Source organism: Panthera tigris, chromosome E1 (genome assembly GCF_018350195.1).
Source record: "Panthera tigris isolate Pti1 chromosome E1, P.tigris_Pti1_mat1.1, whole genome shotgun sequence".
NCBI classification, from domain to species: Eukaryota; Metazoa; Chordata; class Mammalia; order Carnivora; family Felidae; genus Panthera; species Panthera tigris.
Genome location: NC_056673.1, coordinates 27,695,259 through 27,715,992, shown reverse-complemented (window position 1 = coordinate 27,715,992; position 20,734 = coordinate 27,695,259). Strand labels below are relative to the sequence as shown.

Below are 20,734 nucleotides of genomic sequence, written 5' to 3'. Positions count from 1 at the left end.
CTAGATGGGTACCTCTTGGACACTGTAGGACAAAATTTGACTCAGAGCAAAATGTAGCATTTGTGCATAATGTATGCTTAAGAATTTTTTAGTTGCAGGGTGCCTGGCTGTCTCAGTTGGATGATCATGTGATTCTTGATCTTGGGGTTGTAAGTTCGAGCTCCATGTTGGGTATAGAGATTATTTAAAAATAAAATCTTAAAAAAAAAAATTTTTTTTTTAGTTGCAAGTGACCACTAACAGACTGGCTTCAGCAAAACAGAATTTATTGGCTACCCTTCAATGTATGGGCTACACGGCTAGATGCAAGGCTTCACATGATTCATCAGAACCTGGCATTTCTCCAAATCTCAGCTGTATTCTTTTTTTTTTTTTTTTTGAAGTAGGCTCCACACCCAACATGAGGCTTGAACTCACAACCCTGAGATCAGCAGTTGCATGCTCTACCAAATGAGCCAGGTACCCCTGTTTAATTTTGATTTTATTTTCAGGCTCCATTTTCAGGCAAGATCACTGCTAGGCCACCAGGTCTTCAACTGCCCAGGTGCAAATCAAGCAGGAAAATAAGAGTAACTAACTACTCAGTTGCTCTTACATAAATCACAGATACACTCTAACCAGCCCAGCTTGGGTTATTTCCAATTCCTGAACCCATCCATCACTGTGGCCAGAGGAATGTGATTCTCTAATTAGCTAGACCTGAATCACATGTTTTACCCCTAGATACACAGGAACTGAGAGAAGGAAATGTCTCTGGTAGAAAGAGGAATGTTTGCTAGGTGGCAAAAAAAACCCAAACACATTAAAGCAAAGTTCTGACTCGAAATAGGAAATAAAGTAAAATAACTAGGAATATATTCTTTAAGAAATATGAAGCTCCTGGGGCACCTGGCGGGCTCAGTTGGAAGAGCATGTGAACTCTGGGTCATGAGTTCGAGCCCTACGTTGGGGGTAGAAAATTACTTTAAAAAAAATCCTATGAGGCGCGCCTGGGTAGCTCAGTTGGTTAAGTGTTGACTTCAGCTCAGGTCATGATCTCATGGCCTGTGAGTTACAGCCTTGCATTGGGCTGTGTGCTGAGAGCTCAGAGCCTGGAGCCTGCTTCAGATTCTGTGTCTCCCTCTCTCTCTGCCCCTCCCTCACTCGTGCTTTCTCTCAAAAATAAACATTAAAAAAATTTTTTTTAATCCTATGTTAAAACTAGTGAGCAACATAAAAAGGATTTAATTAATGAAACAATAATGTTTCAATAATGAAACAACTTGTTTCTAGATAAGACTCAATATGAAAAATACATTAATTTTTTTTTCTTTTGCAGGTTACTCTATAAATTTAAGGTAACCCCAAACACAAGGGCAACAAATTTCCCCCCTCAAACTTGGCAAAATAATTAGAAAAATCATCTGGAAGAATAAGCATGTCAAACTACCGTAGTGATAGCCTTTTAAAATTAGTATTAGGTAGGAAAACTAGTTCTGATATGAAAACATGTTATAAAGTTACAGTAATTATAAATTTTTTTTTAACCTTTATTGAGAGACAGAGAGAGGCAGAATGTGAGCAGGCAGGGGAAATGTAGAGAGAGGGGGAGACACAGAATCGAAGCAGGCTCCAGGCCCTGAGCTGTCAGCACAGAGCCCAACGTGGGGCTCTAACTCACAAACTGCGAGATCATGACCTGAGCCGAAGTCCGTCACTCAACCAACTGAGCCACCCAGGTGCCCCAAAGTTACAGTAATTATAAAATAATGGCACCACTGTAGAAATTGATGGAGTGAACGGGCACCTGGGTGGCTCAGTCGGTGGAGCATCTGACTTCAGCTCAGTTAGTGATCTCACGGTCTGTGGGTTCGAGCCCCATGTTGGGCTCTGTGCTGACAGCTCAGAGCCTGGAGCCTGCTTCGGATTCTGTGTCTCCCTCTCTCTCTGCCCCTCCCCCACTCATGCTCTGTCTCTCTGTCTCAAAAATAAATAAACATTAAAAAAAAAGTTAAAATCGGAGTGAAACAGAATGGACAATCAAAAAGCATACAAATATTTTAATATTTTAGTAGCTAATTTATGTTTGCATATTCATTTATTCAGTAAACATCTAGTGAGCCCCTGCTATCTGCCAGTTACTGTACTATGATGAATCAAGTATAATTGAGACACAGTCTGTATGTACAGTCTAATTTGGGAAATCTAGAGCACGGGTGTTGGATTCAGACCTGTGATTAAAAATGGTTTTACTTGGGGCGCCTGGGTGGCTCAGTCGGTTGAGCGTCCGACTTCAGCTCAGGTCACGATCTCGCGGTCCGTGAGTTTGAGCCCCGCGTCAGGCTCTGGGCTGATGGCTCAGAGCCTGGAGCCTGCTTCCGATTCTGTGTCTCCCTCTCTCTCTGCCCCTCCCCCGTTCATGCTCTTGTCTCTCTCTGTCTCAAAAAATAAATAAATGTTAAAAAAAAAAAGGTTTTACTTATTTGTGAAATGTTCTAGAGAAAGAGGATGTAACAAGTACTTAATAAATATTATCTATTGGTATAAAATGTGGCAAGAGCTATAGAAGATGGTGTAATGGGAATGTAATGGAAGAAGCAACTGGGAGGGGATAGGAACAGATCTACTGGTTTACTAAATACTAGAGGAAGCTGGTATTGCCTCCACCTAACCAATTTACTGTCCAATAGACAGCACAGGTATGGAAATGTTCTCTGCCTGTTGTCCAATGTGGTAGCCACTGGCTATATGCAGTTACTGAGCATTTGAAATCTAGCCAATGTAACCCAAAAACTGAATTCTAAATTTTACTTAAAGTTAAATGGCCACATGTAGCTAGTAAGCAACCTTACTGGACAGTGTGGGTCTATATAAGAAGAGTAATATACAAGTCAAAAAATAATGGTTTCTATTATTTGGACATTATCTGGAAACTATCCCGATAGTTAACATCAGTTATTTGTTTCACCCAACTCCATTCTCCGTAAGTGTTTCCAAATTCACTTATTGTTTTGCAGTCCTCTGTTGTGATTGAGTCAAACTCACACCTATGCTGCTGCAAAGACCAAATTACAAATAGGTAATTGCTGGCTGAAAGAATCTCTGGGCAACTGGTGCTTTAAAAAAATAAAGATTGGAGTTTTGTCAAAACAGTAAAAATATTGGCTTGTCTATTAGCTTCAGTTCCTCTCTTATACACACCTCCTCAGGTTGTATTGGCTCTTTGAACTTGCTTTCTTTTTCAAATGTACCCCTGATTTTCAATTAAATAAAAATGTCAAGGGGGGGGGCAGAGCCACAAAACATAGGTTACCACCCTGTACTATGTTAGAAAAAAAAAAGGCAACAAAAACCTTGAGATAAGCTTTCTGAATATAATCATTGTTGGAAGGATTTTGAGTAAGAAAACAGGTAAATGTAGTCACAGATTAAAGCAACAGCAGGGAAGGGAATAAAAAAATGGGAATCTAAGTTCCTAGGCCATTCTAGAACACAGTCTCTCTTCTGGAGATCTGTGTTCTAGATCAGAGGAGTCATGTGCAGCCACTGGCCATCTGGTACACATTTTCGCAGGCTGTCAGGTAATAATATCTGCTTTATGTAAAGTTAAAAAAAAAGTTTTTGGAGAATTCTGAATTTTTTTTACCTGTTTACCTGGGATATAGTAATCTAAAATGCTGGCCTGAGAAAACCTAATCTCCCCCTGGTTATTTAACAGCTGCACTTGAGTAGAGGACAGCTGGAGCTGAGATGGTGTGAGACACTATTCATTGTGGCCTAAAAGGCTTACACATCTGTCATCCATTGAAGGATTTGAGTCCGACTCAGAAGTCAGCTCATCTGTTCCACTTGATAGGTAGTAGACTTAATGATCTAAGGTAAAGAATCCTCTGGTTGGTCTTTTTCTATCCAGGGTTACACATACAGACAGAGTTTAAGTACTTTTTCCCTTAGAGACTTTTAAAACTTTAAAAACTTTACTTCATTTGTTAACCTTCTAGCTAAACTATTGAAGCCATTGCCAAAAACTTTAATTAAAAAATTCATCAAATAAGAAAAATGTATATCATTTAGTTCCAAATTATGATCAGTTACAAGAGAGAAAAGCTAGGGAACTGGAGGGAGGTAAAGGAAGAGGTCAGGAAGAAAAAGACAAAAGCAAAATGGTAATCAAAATAAATGCTCATTCCTGTAGTTTGCAAAATGAATGATTTTTTTTCATAGGCCTTTCATATTTCAATTGCTGAATAACTACTGTTCATATTTCAGTCATTCTTCTAAGCAGGGGGTGCTTGGCTCTCCAGATAATAACCATGGCAGCCAACCAAAAGGGAGCCACTGCTGTGGAGCTGAACTAGATAGCAGTGGTCAGAGCACTTTGAGGGTTGGAAGAAATCCAGTCTAGGAGTAGATCCAACCCTGACCAGAGGTTTTCTCCTTATGACATAAGGATATCAGTGGCAGCTGCTGGCTGATGATTTTCTACTAGATTGGTTGTCATTTTCTCTCTTCAGAAGCAACATTTCATTTTTTCTTGAGAAGAGGAATTTCTTCTATTAAGGAGTTTGACTAAGGTGACCTACTTCTGTCTTTACCAAGCAGGCTAGTGAAAAGCAGCTTTAAATGGCTCTTCACTGGGGGTGTCTGTGTTTCTTTCACAGAGATTGAGACAATGAAATTGGCGCGTTCTGTCTTCAGCAAACTACATGAGATTTGCTGCAGCTGGGTGAAAGACTTCCCTCTCCGCAGGAGACCCCAGCTTTATTATGAAACATCAATCCATGCCATCAAAAACATGCGCAGGAAAATGGAAGACAAACATGTCTGCATTCCTGACTTTAATATGCTCTTCAATTTAGAGGTAAAGGGCACTTCTCAAGAATCCATGAGATTTAAAAAACAAAACAAACACCTTCATGGTCCTATTTTCTGATAGTATCTCTGATGGGTTGGAGGACTAAAGGCAGAGTGGCACAAATTTGCTTGCATTAGACAACAGAAAAGTTAACTATTTTATGTTATTTTGGGGGTTTTGTTTTATTTAAAGTATGCTTTACGCTCAATGTAAACCCCAGATCGAGTCGCATACTCCACTGACTGAATCAGCTAGATGCCCCTATTTTATGTTATTTTGAATAAATAATATATCCACATGGTTCAGAATTGGAAAAAAAAAATCTCTTATCCTTGTCTCACAGACACTCAGTGCTCTTCCATGAAGACAAGGGAAGTACCAAATTTTTGTGTAAACTTTCAGAGTTATTCTATAAACATATAAGCAAAAAGAAAAACTGTCATACCTCAATAAAGCTGTTGATTAAGTTCCCACATTACTGTGTTGTTGAAGCAACATAAAACACAAACAAAAGAATGAATTTGAGACTGAGACCGTTTTCTGATTTCATGTGATTTTCTTTTTAAAATCTTGGTTTCTGATACAGGAAAGTAGCTGGAATTACATTTCGTGAATCTCTGTGACTGACAAATTGGATCATATGAGCCTTGTCAGCTTAATAACCATTTTCTTGTTATCTTCCTCTTCTTTTTCTATTAAATGTGTTAGGTTAGTGCAAACAGAGGTAGGTTTGTTTCCTTTGCCTGTCACTTGCCTCTTTTCTTCACTCAAGTCCATAACTTAAAAATTACAATGGAGTAATTTATACAAAGCACAATATTTCCTTCATTTGGCAGCTAAATTTAAATTTTAGCTGACTGTCAGGGTCTGCTAAGCAGTGATAGTAGGTTGATAATTGGTGCTTATGTTACAAAGATAGATCAGCTTTGTTTCCAAATATCTTTAGACTATCTGGATATCTCTGTTTCCAAATGTTACCATGCCTGTGCAAATATAACCTAAAAAGCTATATTGTATGATAAACAACCCTTCTATCACTATACCCATTTGAAGATTATACTCAGGTTTGAGGGCATTATTGTTTTTTTTTTGATCTGGTTGGTTTTCATTTTGCCTCAAAAGCAGCTCATATATATGTGATATATTTGCCTCAAAAGCAGCACATATATATGACTGGTTATCTGTGAATGGTGAGATAATATAGATTTCTTTCTTTCTTCATACTTCTTTATTAGTCCCAATAAACAATACATCATCTTTATACCAGGGGAAACACTATTTTTTAATTAAAAATTTTTTTAATTAAAAATTTTTTAATTTAAAGATTTTAAGATTTTAATCTTTAATTTAATCTTTAGTTTAAAGATTTTAAATTAAATTTTTTTTAAAAAAATTAAAAATTAAATTTAAATTAAAAAAATTTTAATTAAAAAATTTAAAACTAATTTTTTAAAGGGATCCACTTGGCTGTCTTCTGTTTCTTCAGATGCTATATTGAATCTCCCCACTATGGCACCTGGGTGGCTCAGTCAGTTAAGCGTCTGACTCTTGATTTGGGCTCAGGTCATGATCTCACAGTTTCATGAGTTTAAGCCCTGCATTGGGCTCCACGCTGATAGTGTGGAGTCTGCTTGGGAGTCTCTCTCTCCTTCTGCCCCTCTTCCACTTGCGCTCTTTGAGTCTCTCAAAATAAATAAACTTAAAAAATAAATCTCCCACCAATCACACACTAAAGTTCTATTCTCATGTCCTCATAAAAGTATTCTTGTCCCCTCCCTCTTTGTGATGACCCCACATCAGCTCACTCATTTAAAAACTGCTTGTAAAAGCTGTTTTTCAGTTTTACCCTTATCCTGCCAACTGAGTTGTTTATAAGTACTGCTTTAGTATATGTCATTTAGTACATTTAGTACATGTCAGTCAAGACTTTTCTGAAGATAGTTCTGTTTAATCAGTTAATCTTCAATGGCATTGTAGATGGTACTTATTAAACTATTAACTGGTTGTAATGTCTGTATTAGATATTGATATCATAATATTTGGGTGTTTTTATTCTATTTATATTTGGTGCTTTTGTAAATGTAGTATGCACTTTAAAAAGAACTTTTCTTTCTTTCTTTTTTTTTTTTTTTAAAGATTTTAAGTAATCTCTACATCTAACATGGGGCTTGAACTCACAACCCCAGCATCAAGAGTTGCATGCTCCTGTGACTGAGCCAGCCAGGTTTCCCTAAAAAGAATTTTTTCAAAGCACAGACATATCTGTTGTTTTAGTAGTTCTTCCAAATCCCCATGAGATAGCAACTCATCCTTACTTAAAATAGATGAGAAAATAAGCACAAGAAAATTAGATGGTTTACTTTGTATATTTGATTTCCTTTGAATGACAGGGCCTAGACTCATCTGAGCTCCCTGATCCCAGGGATGAAGTCAAAGTTTGCAAAAGAAAATGATTACATACTGTTGCCTAAAGGGAGCCCAGGACTCAAGTGAGAGATTCAGGGAGTTAGAAATCTCCTTAGTAAGCTAGATCAGAGATGTGAACACTGCTGTTGAAGATAAAGAAGCAAACTACTTAATGTTTAAATGTAATATTGTGATTAGGCTTCCTTTGTCAACACAAAGCACAAGTTTGGAAGACCCTCCTCTGGCAGTTGCCTTTATGCTTCAAGCAGTGGGTGAGCCAGGAAGTGCGAGGCTCAATCTTGGATTAGAGGACAAGGCATAATGGTTACAGGACATTTGGACATCTAATATGGTTCAAGTTTGGCTAACCAGTTTAGAGACTGTGTTATATATGGTGGGTATTCAGTGTGACTGAATGATTTATGAAGAAGATATTATAACTAAGAAGTATGTGTATACTTTCATTATCTCTGTATTTTAAACAACCTAACATAATTGGCCCTGTGCTGAAGGCCAATTATTTTCTATTGTTCTCGGTTTCTAATTTTATAAGAATACTTTCATTTTGAGAAAAATGCTCAGAACAGCTTTTGCTCAATTCGTCCTTATACCTTCTCTTTCCTCCCCCTTCCCACAACTTGTAACAGCAGTTTTGAAGCAACTGTATGTGGGTGGTTTCCATGGTATAAGACAACAACTTTCACAAAGAGGGTGCTTCAGCCTGAGCTAATTGGCCATGATGTGTTCCAGTGTTATGTGTATAAACACAGATGCCCTCATATTGCAGGTATTTTAGCAGCTGATCATGCATGTCAAAAAAGGGAAGCATTTAGTCTCATTATCTGGGTGACAAGTGTAGTAGAGGAGGACAATGGGCACCAGTACAGGGGATTGGTTCACTTGAGTCACACTGTACCTAACTCACTTAACTGTTTCTGTTTTTCTTATTGACAGGACCAGGAAGAACAAGCTTACTTTGCAGTGTTTGATGGCCATGGAGGAGTGGATGCTGCCATTTATGCCTCCATTCACCTGCATGTTAATTTAGTACGCCAGGAAATGTTCCCCCATGATCCTGCTGAGGCCCTGTGCCGGGCCTTCCGGGTTACTGATGAGCGGTTTGTGCAGAAAGCAGCCAGGGAGGTATGCCTTTTTCTCATAAATTCCAGCCATGAATGCACTGGCTGAGCTCAGCTTGGTCTGTGGTTCAAGGGCTGCTTTGGATTTTGTCTTTTTGGGCAGGCATTATTTAAAGTTCTCTTTCAAACTGTATTCTTGACCCACAGTATTGGATTCTATAGTAGTTCTAATTCCCTCTTTAGGGTTTTAGGGGGTGATATGATGTACTGTAGAGAAACTCCGAAGCTATAGTTTTCCAGAAAGCCAGTCCATTGCTGGATTTGGCAGGTGAGTTTTATCTTTCTTATTTACCAGCGCCTGTCAGGTTCACACTAGGACCATCTCTATAAGCAGACTTTTGCTGACAAGATCTGGGTATGGTGATTAAAACAATGGACTAAAAAGGAAACAGAAGCTAGATTACTCCCATACACTTGGTTCTAAATGGGTTGGCAGTGTTTTACTGTGTATCTCTTGAGGGAAAATTTGCTTGGAAAGAGTGAATCCTTAGATGATTCTTGAACTGATTTTCTCTTAATAGGAAGAAAAGTCAGAGCTCATGTCCTAATTTCTTAAGGTTAATCAGACCTAAGGTTTTTACTCTACATGAATGACAGGGGCTCCAAATTAAGATCTAAAAGTAAAAATTTTAATTATCATTCGGGGCATTGGTATATGATTAACTACAGTACTCTATTCATTTCTAACTGGGGGCCAATAGCAAGATAATAATTTTTAATTTTTAAAATTACAGAATTATACATACAAAAATTAAGACTCCTGCCCTATGAATTAAACATTAACTATTTTTGAAATGGACTTGGAAAGAGCAGGGTCATCATTTAATCCATTTTTTCGATCTCATTGTTATTGGTTTATAGCAATAGTGGTGCTTGGAATTAATGAGACTAATTCAGAACTATTTGGTATTAAGCAATGAAAATATTTTGTTATCTCTCCACCTGCATCCCAGGTTTAGATTAATATGCAAATCCAACAACAGGAACCTAGGGTCTACATGTAGAGGTGGGGCAAGACAACAAAATACTCGTTGACCTCAGACCTTCTCAGAGGCTTTTGAGGGCTGGCGCTGCGTGGCTCTGCCTGCCTTGGAGCTGCTGGCTGTCCTCACTCTGAGGACAAGACTGGCCCCTGAGAGGTGATGTGTAATAACCAACGTGAAACTGAGAGACGTGCTTCGTCTTCTTCATCTTCTGTTTTATCCTTTTTCCTCTGTGCCCTCAAAATCAGGACTTTTCTTTCTGACCATGTTCACCTCATTTGCTTTGCCAGTGATCCTGATGTCTCTCAGTCTTGCCAACAGTTCTCTTGAATAATTTAGGTTTGTCTCAGCAGTTACTTTTCTCCTTCTTGTGCATCCATGTGCTGCTAACTGCTGGGAAGAAAGTAGCTATTCCTGTTGTGAAGCAGCCCTGCCTCCTGTTCTCTCCAGGGCATATGCACTGAAGTGTCTTTATCATGTGTTCCAGGGGGCTGAGTTTTTGAACACTCTGTGTGGGAAGGCATTTTATTGGTGGGTGAGGATTTATAACAAACTTTCCCTATATAGGAAAAATGAGAAGTTGTTTTTCTCATTGGATACAAGGGGCCTTTTACCATCCCTGACGCATTGGTTCTAATTTAGGCCAAGTCCTTGGTAACAGAAAGTCATGCTTATTTCGTGGTGACTCATGTCAAATTGGAGATGTCATTTTAGTATAGTAATATCGGGAGCATTAAGTACAGTGGTACTGAGCTATTGAGGTGAAATTCCAGGCTGTTCAGTGTTCCAAAAGCAAAGGCCCCTAAAATTATTATAGATTTTTTTTTAAACTATAAGCAACTTAGCATGCCAGGAAACATGTATCTCTTGGCTCCTAGTTAATATTCAGAGTATGGGAGTATTTGTTGTATATCAGTCAGATATTTTATATGTTTTGTGTAATCTAGGATCCTCCCTGTGAACATACATCAGTAGCAAAATAGAGACCAGAATATGGAAATCTTTAAAGATTACTATAGTGGACTGACAACTGGACTAGGAGGAAAAAGAATTTCAGTTGTTTTGTGTACTAATGAATTACCTAGCCTTGGAAAATCACATAACCTGCCATAGTTTTTCTTACCTATACATGAAATGAAATGAAATGAAATGATCATCCCTGCCTTGCATATCACAGTTTGCATCTATGTGTGTGGACATGCACATAAAAATGCATTGAAAAATAGGAATTACTATTTATTGTGAAATCAAGTTATTAATAATCTAGCCCCCAACTAAAAGTTTATATTAACTATAAACTGCTTCTCAATGAGAATTTGATTTCTACTTATTTTTTACTGACTCTAGTTTTATTTAAATTATTTTCAGAGCTTAAGATGTGGGACCACAGGAGTGGTGACTTTTATCAGAGGTAACATGCTCCATGTGGCCTGGGTTGGGGATTCCCAGGTTATGCTTGTGAGAAAAGGCCAAGCTGTTGAACTAATGAAGCCACACAAACCGGACAGGGAGGTAAGTGTGCTCTGTTAGAGCACATGCCACAGAGGCAGTTTTCTATAGTTACTAAGATTCATTTGATTATTATAATTACCACGACTCGCTGAGCAACCATGTCCACCTTACAAAGGAGTAATAAAGAGAACCTCTCCAGGAAGCTGATGAATATTATATCTCTTGTTTACTATGTAAGGTAGAAAAATAAATCCTGAATCCAATTATTTGCTTCTCTCTATTGCATTGCTGTTTAGGATGAAAAGCAGCGAATTGAGGCTCTTGGAGGTTGTGTAGTCTGGTTTGGTGCCTGGAGGGTGAATGGAAGTCTGTCGGTCTCCAGAGCTATTGGTAGGAAAAACCAATTAATTTTTGTTTCTCCAGACTGTCCTCTTCCAGATCACTGTCTTATATTAATTCCATATTATATTAACTACAATAAGAAAACCTGAGATGGTAATTTATATTATCAGACTGGTTATTATTATTTAAAATAACGATTGGATAATGCCTCTTAATTATTTGATTTAATCAACCATTTCATCTATATGCTTAAATACCATTATTAAAAGGGAACTATGTTAAATGCAGAACTTCTCAGTTTCTATCCTTTTTTTCTTTTTTGAATGGAAGCCCTTAATCTTTGGGACACAAATTTGCTTAAAACCATAGTGATCCTCATTTCATTCCATTTTGGGTCATATTTAGCTTGACTCGGTATTTTCAAGAGAACAGGAAGGCTTCCCTCTCTATATTTTACCTTTCTAATGTCTTTACTTGTTTTTCATCGAATTATAAAATGACATCAACATTGTACTTTTTAGATGAAAACAATTTTCTTTATGTGGAATATACTGATTTGCCAGGTAACCCTAGGTTTTAAAGAATCTGGCTCCCTAGTACATAAGTTCTCCAGAAGGGGAAGTCAATGAAACTATCTAAAACTTAGAGAGTAAACAGCTAAGCTTATTGGACGGAATGACAAAATGCAAGGGCATAAGTTCAAAGATAGTCCTGTTTCTATTTTTGTTTTACTTTGGCACCTGGGTTTATTATATTTTAGGCTTCATGTCTTAGCTTCATTTTCTGGTTTTTAAAGTTTTTTTTTTTTTTAACATTTATTTATTTTTGAGACAGAGCATGAACGGGGGAGGGGCAGAGAGAGAGGGAGACACAGAATTCGAAGCAGGCTCCAGGCTCTGAGCCATCAGCCCAGAGCCCAACACGGGGCTCGAACTCACAGACCATGAGATCGTGACCTGAGCTGAAGTCGGACGCTCAACCGACTGAGCCACCCAGGCGGCCCTCTGGTTTTTTAAAAAGAATAAATTTGTGTGTATCTTTATAGGTGATATGCATGCATACTGCAGTTCTTAGACCCTGCTCTTAAAGAAAAAATGAAGTGGTTTGACATAGGGATAAAATGGATAAACGGCATTCACATCCAACCCCCCAATTTTGCTTATCATTACCAAAACATTCTAGAACATTAACAAAATCTCAAAGGATTGATTCAGTTTCACCAGTGATGTGAGTTCCTCCCACTCTTTGGGAAGGTGCTGGCAAGCTGTGAAGTGGCCCAAATGTGAGCAGCAGAAGGCTGAGACAGAAAGTGAAAACTGAAAGATCCTGCAAGTGCTTCTGAAAAAATAAGAGTTAGTTTTATCTTAGACTGAGAGTTATTAGGAGCTCTGGAATAAGACCACCGAGGAGAAACTTCTCATTACTAAAACACACCCTCATGTAAAATTATTTCTGACAGTTCCTCTTGATCTTACTGTCTTTGTCACAGTACTGAAACGTACCTTTCATGCTGATAATAGAACCAACTTTACTAGAGCATACTTGCCTTTTCTTGCTTCTAAAATATAACACAAGGAGAAACCAAAAGCAAGGGAAGACTGTCCTTGAATAAGAGACAGTCTAAGAGAGAATAAGGCAAACTTGATAGACGAAGTGGCTTTTAGGTTGGATGTGGAGGACAGTGTGTAGGGGAGGAAATTCCAGGGGTAGGGGCATACAAATACGTGGGCGCCTGAAAGGGCATGCCATGTTTTAGGAACAGCAGCACATACAAGAGACTAGGGCAGAGGGTGGGCGTGGTAAAAGTAAGTGTTGCTGCCAGATTGTGAAGGGGTTTATATGCCAGGCTAAGTAGTCTAGACTCTCCCAGGTGAATAAGCATAGGGGCCACATGATCATTTATAATCCCTTATAAAGGTATTTGTTTGGGATGATGGTATAGAAGATGGACTAGAGTACAAAGACTAGATGGGATCTTTCAGGGGCTGTTGATACAGTTTGTTACAGCTATGAGGGCAGCTCAGAAAGGATACAGAGGAGGCAGAAATTGATTGGATGGAAGTGACAGTTTGTGGGGGTGGAGGAAAGCTGGCTTCCAGGTTTTTGACTTGTGTGACTGAGATGATAAAGCATCTGTAAAAAAGCAGCAGCATTTGTGGGGTGGGGAAGAGGGCGGGTAATGAGTTCATTTTGGACATATTTTATATTCTAGGTACCTTACCTGTGTGGTATCTTAGAAGAGATAATTTATATGTAGTTGGAAATACAAATCTGAGCTTAGCAGAGTTCTGAGTTGCAGATAGAAATGTGGGAACTCATCCCATTTTGGCAATAATATTAGCACTCTGTGAAGTGATATTGTATATATTAGTTGACACTATAGGCATTGCCCAGGAAGAACATGTAGTGTGATGAGAGACCCAAGGATGAGACTCATTACTGAAGGTTCCTGCTCTCTAGGTTTGTATCTTGGCTCTGTCACTTTACAAGCTATGCGCCTTGGGAAATTAACTTCCTTGTGTCTGTTGTTCCTTTGTAAAGCAGGAATAGTAACAGTGACTGGCTCATGGAGTTTTTGTATTAAATAGTATAATAAATGCACCATACTTAAAACCCTGCCTGGCAGAGTTTTAGCACAAAATGATCGTTAGTGCTGTTATTAAGTGAAAGAGCCAGTGAAGAAAAATCAAGGAGGGATCAGAAATATACAAATGGGCTACCACAGATACTAAGTAAGAGAATAGGGTTTCTAGGAGTTAAGTAGTCACAGGGTCAAGTGCTAGAGAGGTGAAGTGAGATGTGGGATAAAAAAAAAAAAAAGACACGGAATTCTGAAAATAGGAAATAATTGGTAATATAGGAGAGGGAGAATGAGCAATAACAAAAGAATGTGTGTAGATTTAGGTTCTTGGGCAAGTTAGTGGTAAAGGAAATAATGTGGTGGCTTGTGCGAAAAGCTGATTTGGGAAAGGGTTGTTTTTATTGTTTTTGTTTTTAGGATAAGGAGTTTAGATCAGATTTGTAGGATAAAAGATGAGAGCAAGTAGAAGGGAAACTGAAGATGAGACAGAAGTGAGTCCTAGAGAGTCAGGTCCAAGAGCACAGGTTAGCTTTGAGAAGGAAAAGGAGACCTCTTATCTGAGACTGCTAACTCATAAGGTGAATCTCTTCAAAAAAAAAAAAAAAAAAAAAAAAAGGAGGGGGTAGGGGAAGGAATTGAGGGAATTCAGGTTTGATAAACTTCATTTTCTTTGAAGTAGGAAATCAGGCCCTCTACCAAAATCCAGTAGCTTAATTGGAAGAGAGAGGTGAAGAATGTGGGAAAGATTTGGAAAGCTCACAGAATAAAACAGGGGGCTAAATGGGGACAAGAAAAAGTACTCTTGAGCTGAGTTCAACTCTACTTAGGAAATAAGGGACACTTTTAAAGCTTTAAAAATGAACAGCTTTCAACAGTTTCTCCTCCTGAGCCCTTCAGATTTATAATCCAAAGTTGACAGAGGCATGATGTTTCCTAGCACATGGAGAGAGGAGGTTGAAGATAAAAGGATGTTGCCATTTCCACCATGAAATGGATAATCATGCCCTCCTACCAAATTTGGGGGCGAAATGTCATGAATTTGACATCCAACAGTAGAGCAGGTGAAAAGCCAGAATTTTGGCAGCATTTTCTCTGTGCAAATCTTTTGTATGTTCTGTTCCAAACTAACAGTTGCAGTAGCCTTTTAATTGAAGCACTAAAACAAGATATTTGGGAACAGTATGACTCAGATCACATTTATTTTTAGAGCTGGAATTCAGAAAATAATAATGATGATAATAATAGGTGGAATAGGGGATGGGGAAATTTAGTAAAGTGGATTGGTGGAGAACACTGAATCCTGTGATTGGAAGTTTTGATTAGCTTTCTCAGGCTACTGGGAGGCATCACAGTATAGAAGTGAAATTGAAGTTGATGGAATCAAAACCATGTTTGAGGGAAGATGGTTCTGGCTACTGTATGAAAAAGACTAGTTTCGTATCTTTTATCTGTTTTTCAAGGTATCCCATCACGAGACCTGCTGAGAGGGCATGTGGCCCACACTGGTCCTAGCGGTTATTGCTAGGGTTCCTACTGAGCTTTCTGGGCCTATGTGAGGATTAAACAGGGATGTGAAATGTTGGAGAGGACCTTACTTATAGGAGAGAACCTACAACAAATTATGAGAAAGAGTAATGACAGAGCCAGATCACTTAAGTATAATTATCTTCATTTTATCATCCCCTAGTTACAAAGTCATTTTAGTACTTCATCAGTATCTAATGAGGGTTTGTAAGTAACAAAGGTAGGGTTGGGACCCAGGTAGTCTGACTCCACCAAGCTGTACTTTACAAATGATAAAATGTTTTGTAAATTTTAAAACTTTAACTGTTTCCTAATATAGCAGTTATTGCTAAATACTGTTTCCTATGTACAGTAGAAAATGAGTATCCCTTGTTGTACTAATAAGCGATCCTGTGTTATACTTAATAGGCTAAGGACCCTTTGGCTAGGCTCTCTCCAAGTACCTAGAGGAAAACAATAAATATAGAATGGATCTGGAAATGCTCTAGATCTGAAAGATCCAATGTGCATTGTAGACGATTAATTTTCTCAGTAGTCTAATGATAGACTGAAGACCATGAGCCCACATTAAGCTAAGTTTCTGTCTCCACTCCAAGCACTCCATATATAGCTACGCATCATTCCTTAACAGTTGTCTCTCTCTCTTTGTTAATGCTATTCCTTCAATCAAGGGCTCTTCTATGCCTGGTGATAACTAACTTCAAGGCCCAGTTCAAATGTCATTCTGTAAGTGGATGAACTATTAAATAAGAGAGAAATAATGGCCCAGTAGGGCTTTGGGGGCTCTCACAGTGTTCATAAGTAGAGAATGAACAATAGCAATAAAGGTGGCGGGGGGAGAGGGTTCGATCAAAGACAAATGAAGAAAGCAAAAATATGGTAGTCCCTGAAGATGAGAGAAATATGATTATGTTTTCCAGTTCTCTAGAAGTTACAAGTAAAGCAGCTTTAAAAAGCAAAAAGTGGGGCATCTGGGTGGCTTAGTCGGTTAGGCAGTTATCTTCAGCTCAATGATCTCATGGTTCATGGGTTCAAGTCCCATGTTGGGCTCTGTGCTGACTGCTCAGAGCCTGGAGCCTGTTTCAGATTCTGTGTCTCCCTCTCTCTCTGTCCCTCCCCTGCTCGCACTCTGTCTCTGTCTCTTCAAAAATAAATGTTTAAAAAACTTAAAAAAATAAAATAAAAACCAGAAAGTAACTAAGTAAATAAATAAATAGCAGAAAGCAAACTAGATTGGGAACCAAGAGGCTGACATTCTAGTTCTCATCTGAATCTTGGGATGACTTTTCCTGGCTTAAGGGAGTTGACTTGATTTTTAAAAATCCCTTGTAACTCAAACCTTTCTCTGTGCTAGCAGCATAAAGCTATTACTTTGAAAACAAAGACAGAAAATGTAAGTGTTTAATGAAGAGTGATCACAACTTTGTTGTTTTTTTTTTTAATGTGGATTTGTTCTCAAGTCTGTTAAGTCAAATTTAACCACTAATAAAAAAAAAAAAAGATCTATCAATAAACAAAATGTTCCTGTGTTAAGACTGAAATTTTTCAATGCAGCAAAAAATTTAGATTTGACATTTGTTGCCATGCTCAGCTAAGCCTAAATCATAGCTAGAGGCACAAGATTCAGAGTATAATAAGCTAGCTAAGTATGTAAGCCCAGTGAATGGCAATTATTTAACAGAGAGTAAGGAGTGAGCAGCATCTGATTAACAAAGAATTCAAGTACTATATTTTATCTGAAACTAGTTTATAAATTCTTTCCAGTGTATTCGGATCACAATCCAGTAAATTATGATCAGTCACAGCATTGGCCATAAACATTCCTATAAACATACAAGGTAAATTTGACCTACTTTTTAATTCCCACAGGAGATGCTGAACATAAGCCATATATCTGTGGGGATGCAGATTCTGCCTCTACTGTTTTGGATGGAACTGAAGACTACCTCATTCTGGCCTGTGATGGCTTCTATGACACCGTGAACCCTGATGAGGCAGTGAAAGTTGTGTCTGACCACCTGAAGGAGAATAATGGAGACAGTAGCATGGTTGCCCACAAATTAGTCGCATCAGCTCGTGATGCTGGGTCAAGTGATAACATCACTGTTATTGTGGTATTCCTGAGGGACATGAACAAAGCTGTAAATGTTAGTGAGGAATCAGATTGGACAGAGAACTCTTTTCAAGGAGGGCAAGAAGATGGTGGGGATGATAAGGAGAATCATGGAGAGTGCAAACGCCCTTGGCCTCAGCACCAGTGCTCAGCACCAGCCGATCTAGGCTATGATGGGCGTGTGGATTCATTCACTGATAGAACTAGCCTGAGCCCAGGGTCCCAAATCAACGTGCTGGAAGACCCAGGCTACCTAGATCTCACACAAATAGAAGCAAACAAACCTCACAGTGCCCAGTTTTTGCCACCAATTGAGATGTTTGGTTCTGGTGCACCAAAGAAGGCAAATCTTACTAATGAGCTAATAATGGAGAAAAAATCAGTTCAATCATCACTGCCTGAACAAAGTGGTGCTGGAGAGTTTCCCTCTTTTAATTTGGGTTCAACAGGGCAGCAGATATACAGAATGGAGAGCTTATCTCCTGTCTGTCCTAGGTTGGAAAATGAACAGTTCAAATTCCTGGGAAAGAGAGTTTCCAGATTGTCTCATTTACGCTATCATTATTCAAAGAGATGGTATGGATTCAGGTTTAATACAAAGTTGTATTCATTTATGTCTGCTCAAGAGCCTTCCCACAAAATAGGCACTGGTCTGTCCTCACTTATTCAAAGTGGGAAGAGAAATAGGATGTTAAGAAGTTTTCTGCCATGGAGGCAAAATATTTGGAAAGGATACAGTGCCAACATGATGAGGAAGCTCAGAAAGAGTAATGATATTCCAGACCCAGGTCTTCCTTGGAGCTATAAAATATAATACTTTCTCTCTTTAAAGTAGGCTAGCTAGCTCTCCCCCAATAAAAACACCACTATCAGAGTAGAAACAAGGTAGACATTTCTGAAATATATGTGCTTCATTATGAAACCATGGATGGCTCAATTCTTAAATGTAAATAGATCTCTAGAAAACCCAAAAGTGTTTCCAATCTAAAAAAAAAAAAAAGTATTGGCGGTTTCACTAGCAAAATTACACAACTGGTCCCTGTGATGTGTCTCCACACCTACATACAATCCCCACTTTACTACCCTTCACATCACTAGTGGAAGCTTGTGAGTTATTTTAGTCAGGATATCTAATGTTGAAATCTGAACGCAGGTGATATCTGGTTTGATGTGCCTAATATATCTATGGGAAACCTAATGCAGAATTAGATTTAACTGGGGGATGTTCCTTAAGACTGGGGACTGTGAGGGAACCCCTCCCCTCTTTTTTTTGGTTGGTAAAAGACTAAAAGCCATATGGGTTTTAATTGGTTACAGTGAAAGAAGAAAACTAGTATAAAAGTGTCATATTTTCAGACTTGTGAGGTGGTATACAGTCAAAAAGATATACTGATTTTTTTTTCCTGTAACATAAAAGATTATGAAAATTTTCTGAATTAAAAAGTATTTCCTAGGGCTGTGTAGCTATTTGGGAGTTTCATAACCTGTTATGGTGCTTTTGGCAAAATTTTTATTATTTGTCATTTTAGACTGCTGTCAACTGGTTTTAACCTATGATGCTAATATGTTTTTTCACTGTACCTTCATCTCAGGAATAAAACTGATTTAATGGAGATGATGTTAGGTACAAATATACTAGAATCAAGTTACCATTTAAAAAAGAAAAACAGTATTTCTATTTTTTCTGCCTTTTTTTAAGTCCACAGACAGCAAAAGCATACACTAGTACAAAAATAAAAACTGGTTTTGGTGAATGAAAAATACTGGTTTTAACTTCTCTAAAATTGTTTTCCCCAAGGGAATGAAATAATTGGTATGAAAGAGGTTGAAAGTACTGCCCAAAGTCAGCCCAGAGAGGCCAAGTGCAAAGGAGAAGGCAGAGAACGGAGACTGAGGTCTATCTAGTTACAAATGGAGAATGCTCCAGAGTCCTGCTACATGCCACTTCAGACTGCAGAGAGGACGTCTTTCTCATTTCAGTATAGTTACTTATATTTGATAATTTGTCTGTTTTGCCATTTCTGTAGTTTCAAGCTAGAAGCATATCTTTAAAGACAGCAAATAAACTAATAAGCAGATTCATTCTGTGAAGCTGCCTCTGATTCTCTTGAGAATCATGAATAATACCACATGACCTTTTACCTTCCCCTAGTCAACCGTGGACCAGCCATACCATGGACAGGAGCTGCCCACTCACATACAACACTGGGAGGCACCAAATGTTCTTGCTGAAAAATGTCCACTGCCTGTGTTTTTTATAGAATAATACTGTTACTTTATGTTCCCCAGACCCATAATGGAGGACTCAGATTCCTAGATTTTAAAAACAAAGGACTGCAGCGTATTTTGGATGCCAGTATAGCTATATCAAATACATAAAAACTTCAGCAATGATCAGATTGTTAACCTATACATTTTATTTTTAAGAATTTGTAAGATTTTCAGTATTTCTCTTGAAGTCATTTATTCTTTTCTCAAGTCTTCTGACACGTGGCTAAAAAGGAGGAAGTAAACATGGCTCCAACTATAGTACCAGAATTTTCACTAACCTGATGTTTACCCCCATATACGGACCTCACTCACATCTGTCACTTTCTGAAGCCTAGATCTTGTTAACAACCCATCAGGTGAAGAGTCAGTTTCAAATCAAATTATCTAAGGAAACAAGAAAACAGGCAGCAGAGTATTGGTACACATTATAGTCCAAAGCACTTACCTAAATTAAAAAAAAAAAATTTAAGATTTTCTGTAGTTGTCCATTGCTACTGTGTTTGATCAGAATAAAGAAGGTGAAAGGAAAGAAGATACAAATGATAGATTTTTTCAGTGGGGAAAAATGGTTGGATGAAACTCGGATGAATAGACCACACTTTTAAGGGTCTGAATTTTGTAGATCTGACTATATAAGCAGTTCCATTTTTCATACCAGTAGCCCTCTAGAAAATAAAGCAGAGTAGTTCTAGTGTGGTCAAGTTATAAACCAATATTGTGAAAAATAGCAACTCTTCATTTGTTCACAACATGCATATTTATAGAGTAGTTAGGTACCATTTGTAAGGTAAATCCTTTAAAATTCTACATTAAAGTAGTGGTTATTGGTATGATATATGCTGCTCTTGATTCTATAAACTAGGTAAAAAGCAGTGCTTTGTGAAATGCAGTGTTATATCTTAATGCCACTGGTGATAGAAAGTAGTTCCCTTCGAGTTCAAATCCTGTGCCCTTATTTGCTGCTTGCTAATGTAAGCAATAAGTACCCCTCTAACTAATGGTATCTACACATTCTGTAACTTGTATTTAATGATGGTGTATCTGGTGATTGTAAAAATATTAGATATAAAAGTATATATAATATATAAC

The 20,734-nt window shown here is 38.1% G+C and overlaps 2 protein-coding genes across 2 annotated transcripts in view; one reads left to right on the top strand and one right to left on the bottom strand.

Moving 5' to 3' along the window:
* PPM1E (protein phosphatase, Mg2+/Mn2+ dependent 1E) overlaps positions 1-19,452 on the top strand; it is a 213,393-nt gene extending 193,941 nt beyond the window's left edge. Inside the window, exons 3-7 of the mRNA XM_042966061.1 lie at positions 4,641-4,840; positions 8,195-8,383; positions 10,731-10,874; positions 11,111-11,204; positions 17,131-19,452. Of these exons, the coding sequence (XP_042821995.1) occupies positions 4,641-4,840; positions 8,195-8,383; positions 10,731-10,874; positions 11,111-11,204; positions 17,131-18,188 (1,685 nt within the window). The 3' untranslated portion in view covers positions 18,189-19,452. The remainder of the gene's footprint in view (positions 1-4,640; positions 4,841-8,194; positions 8,384-10,730; positions 10,875-11,110; positions 11,205-17,130) is intronic.
* A 360-nt stretch (positions 19,453-19,812) lies between these two features.
* Positions 19,813-20,734, bottom strand: part of TRIM37 (tripartite motif containing 37) — a 147,339-nt gene continuing 146,417 nt past the window's right edge. Inside the window, exon 26 of the mRNA XM_042966055.1 lies at positions 19,813-20,029. Within this exon, the coding sequence (XP_042821989.1) occupies positions 20,026-20,029 (4 nt within the window). The 3' untranslated portion in view covers positions 19,813-20,025. The remainder of the gene's footprint in view (positions 20,030-20,734) is intronic.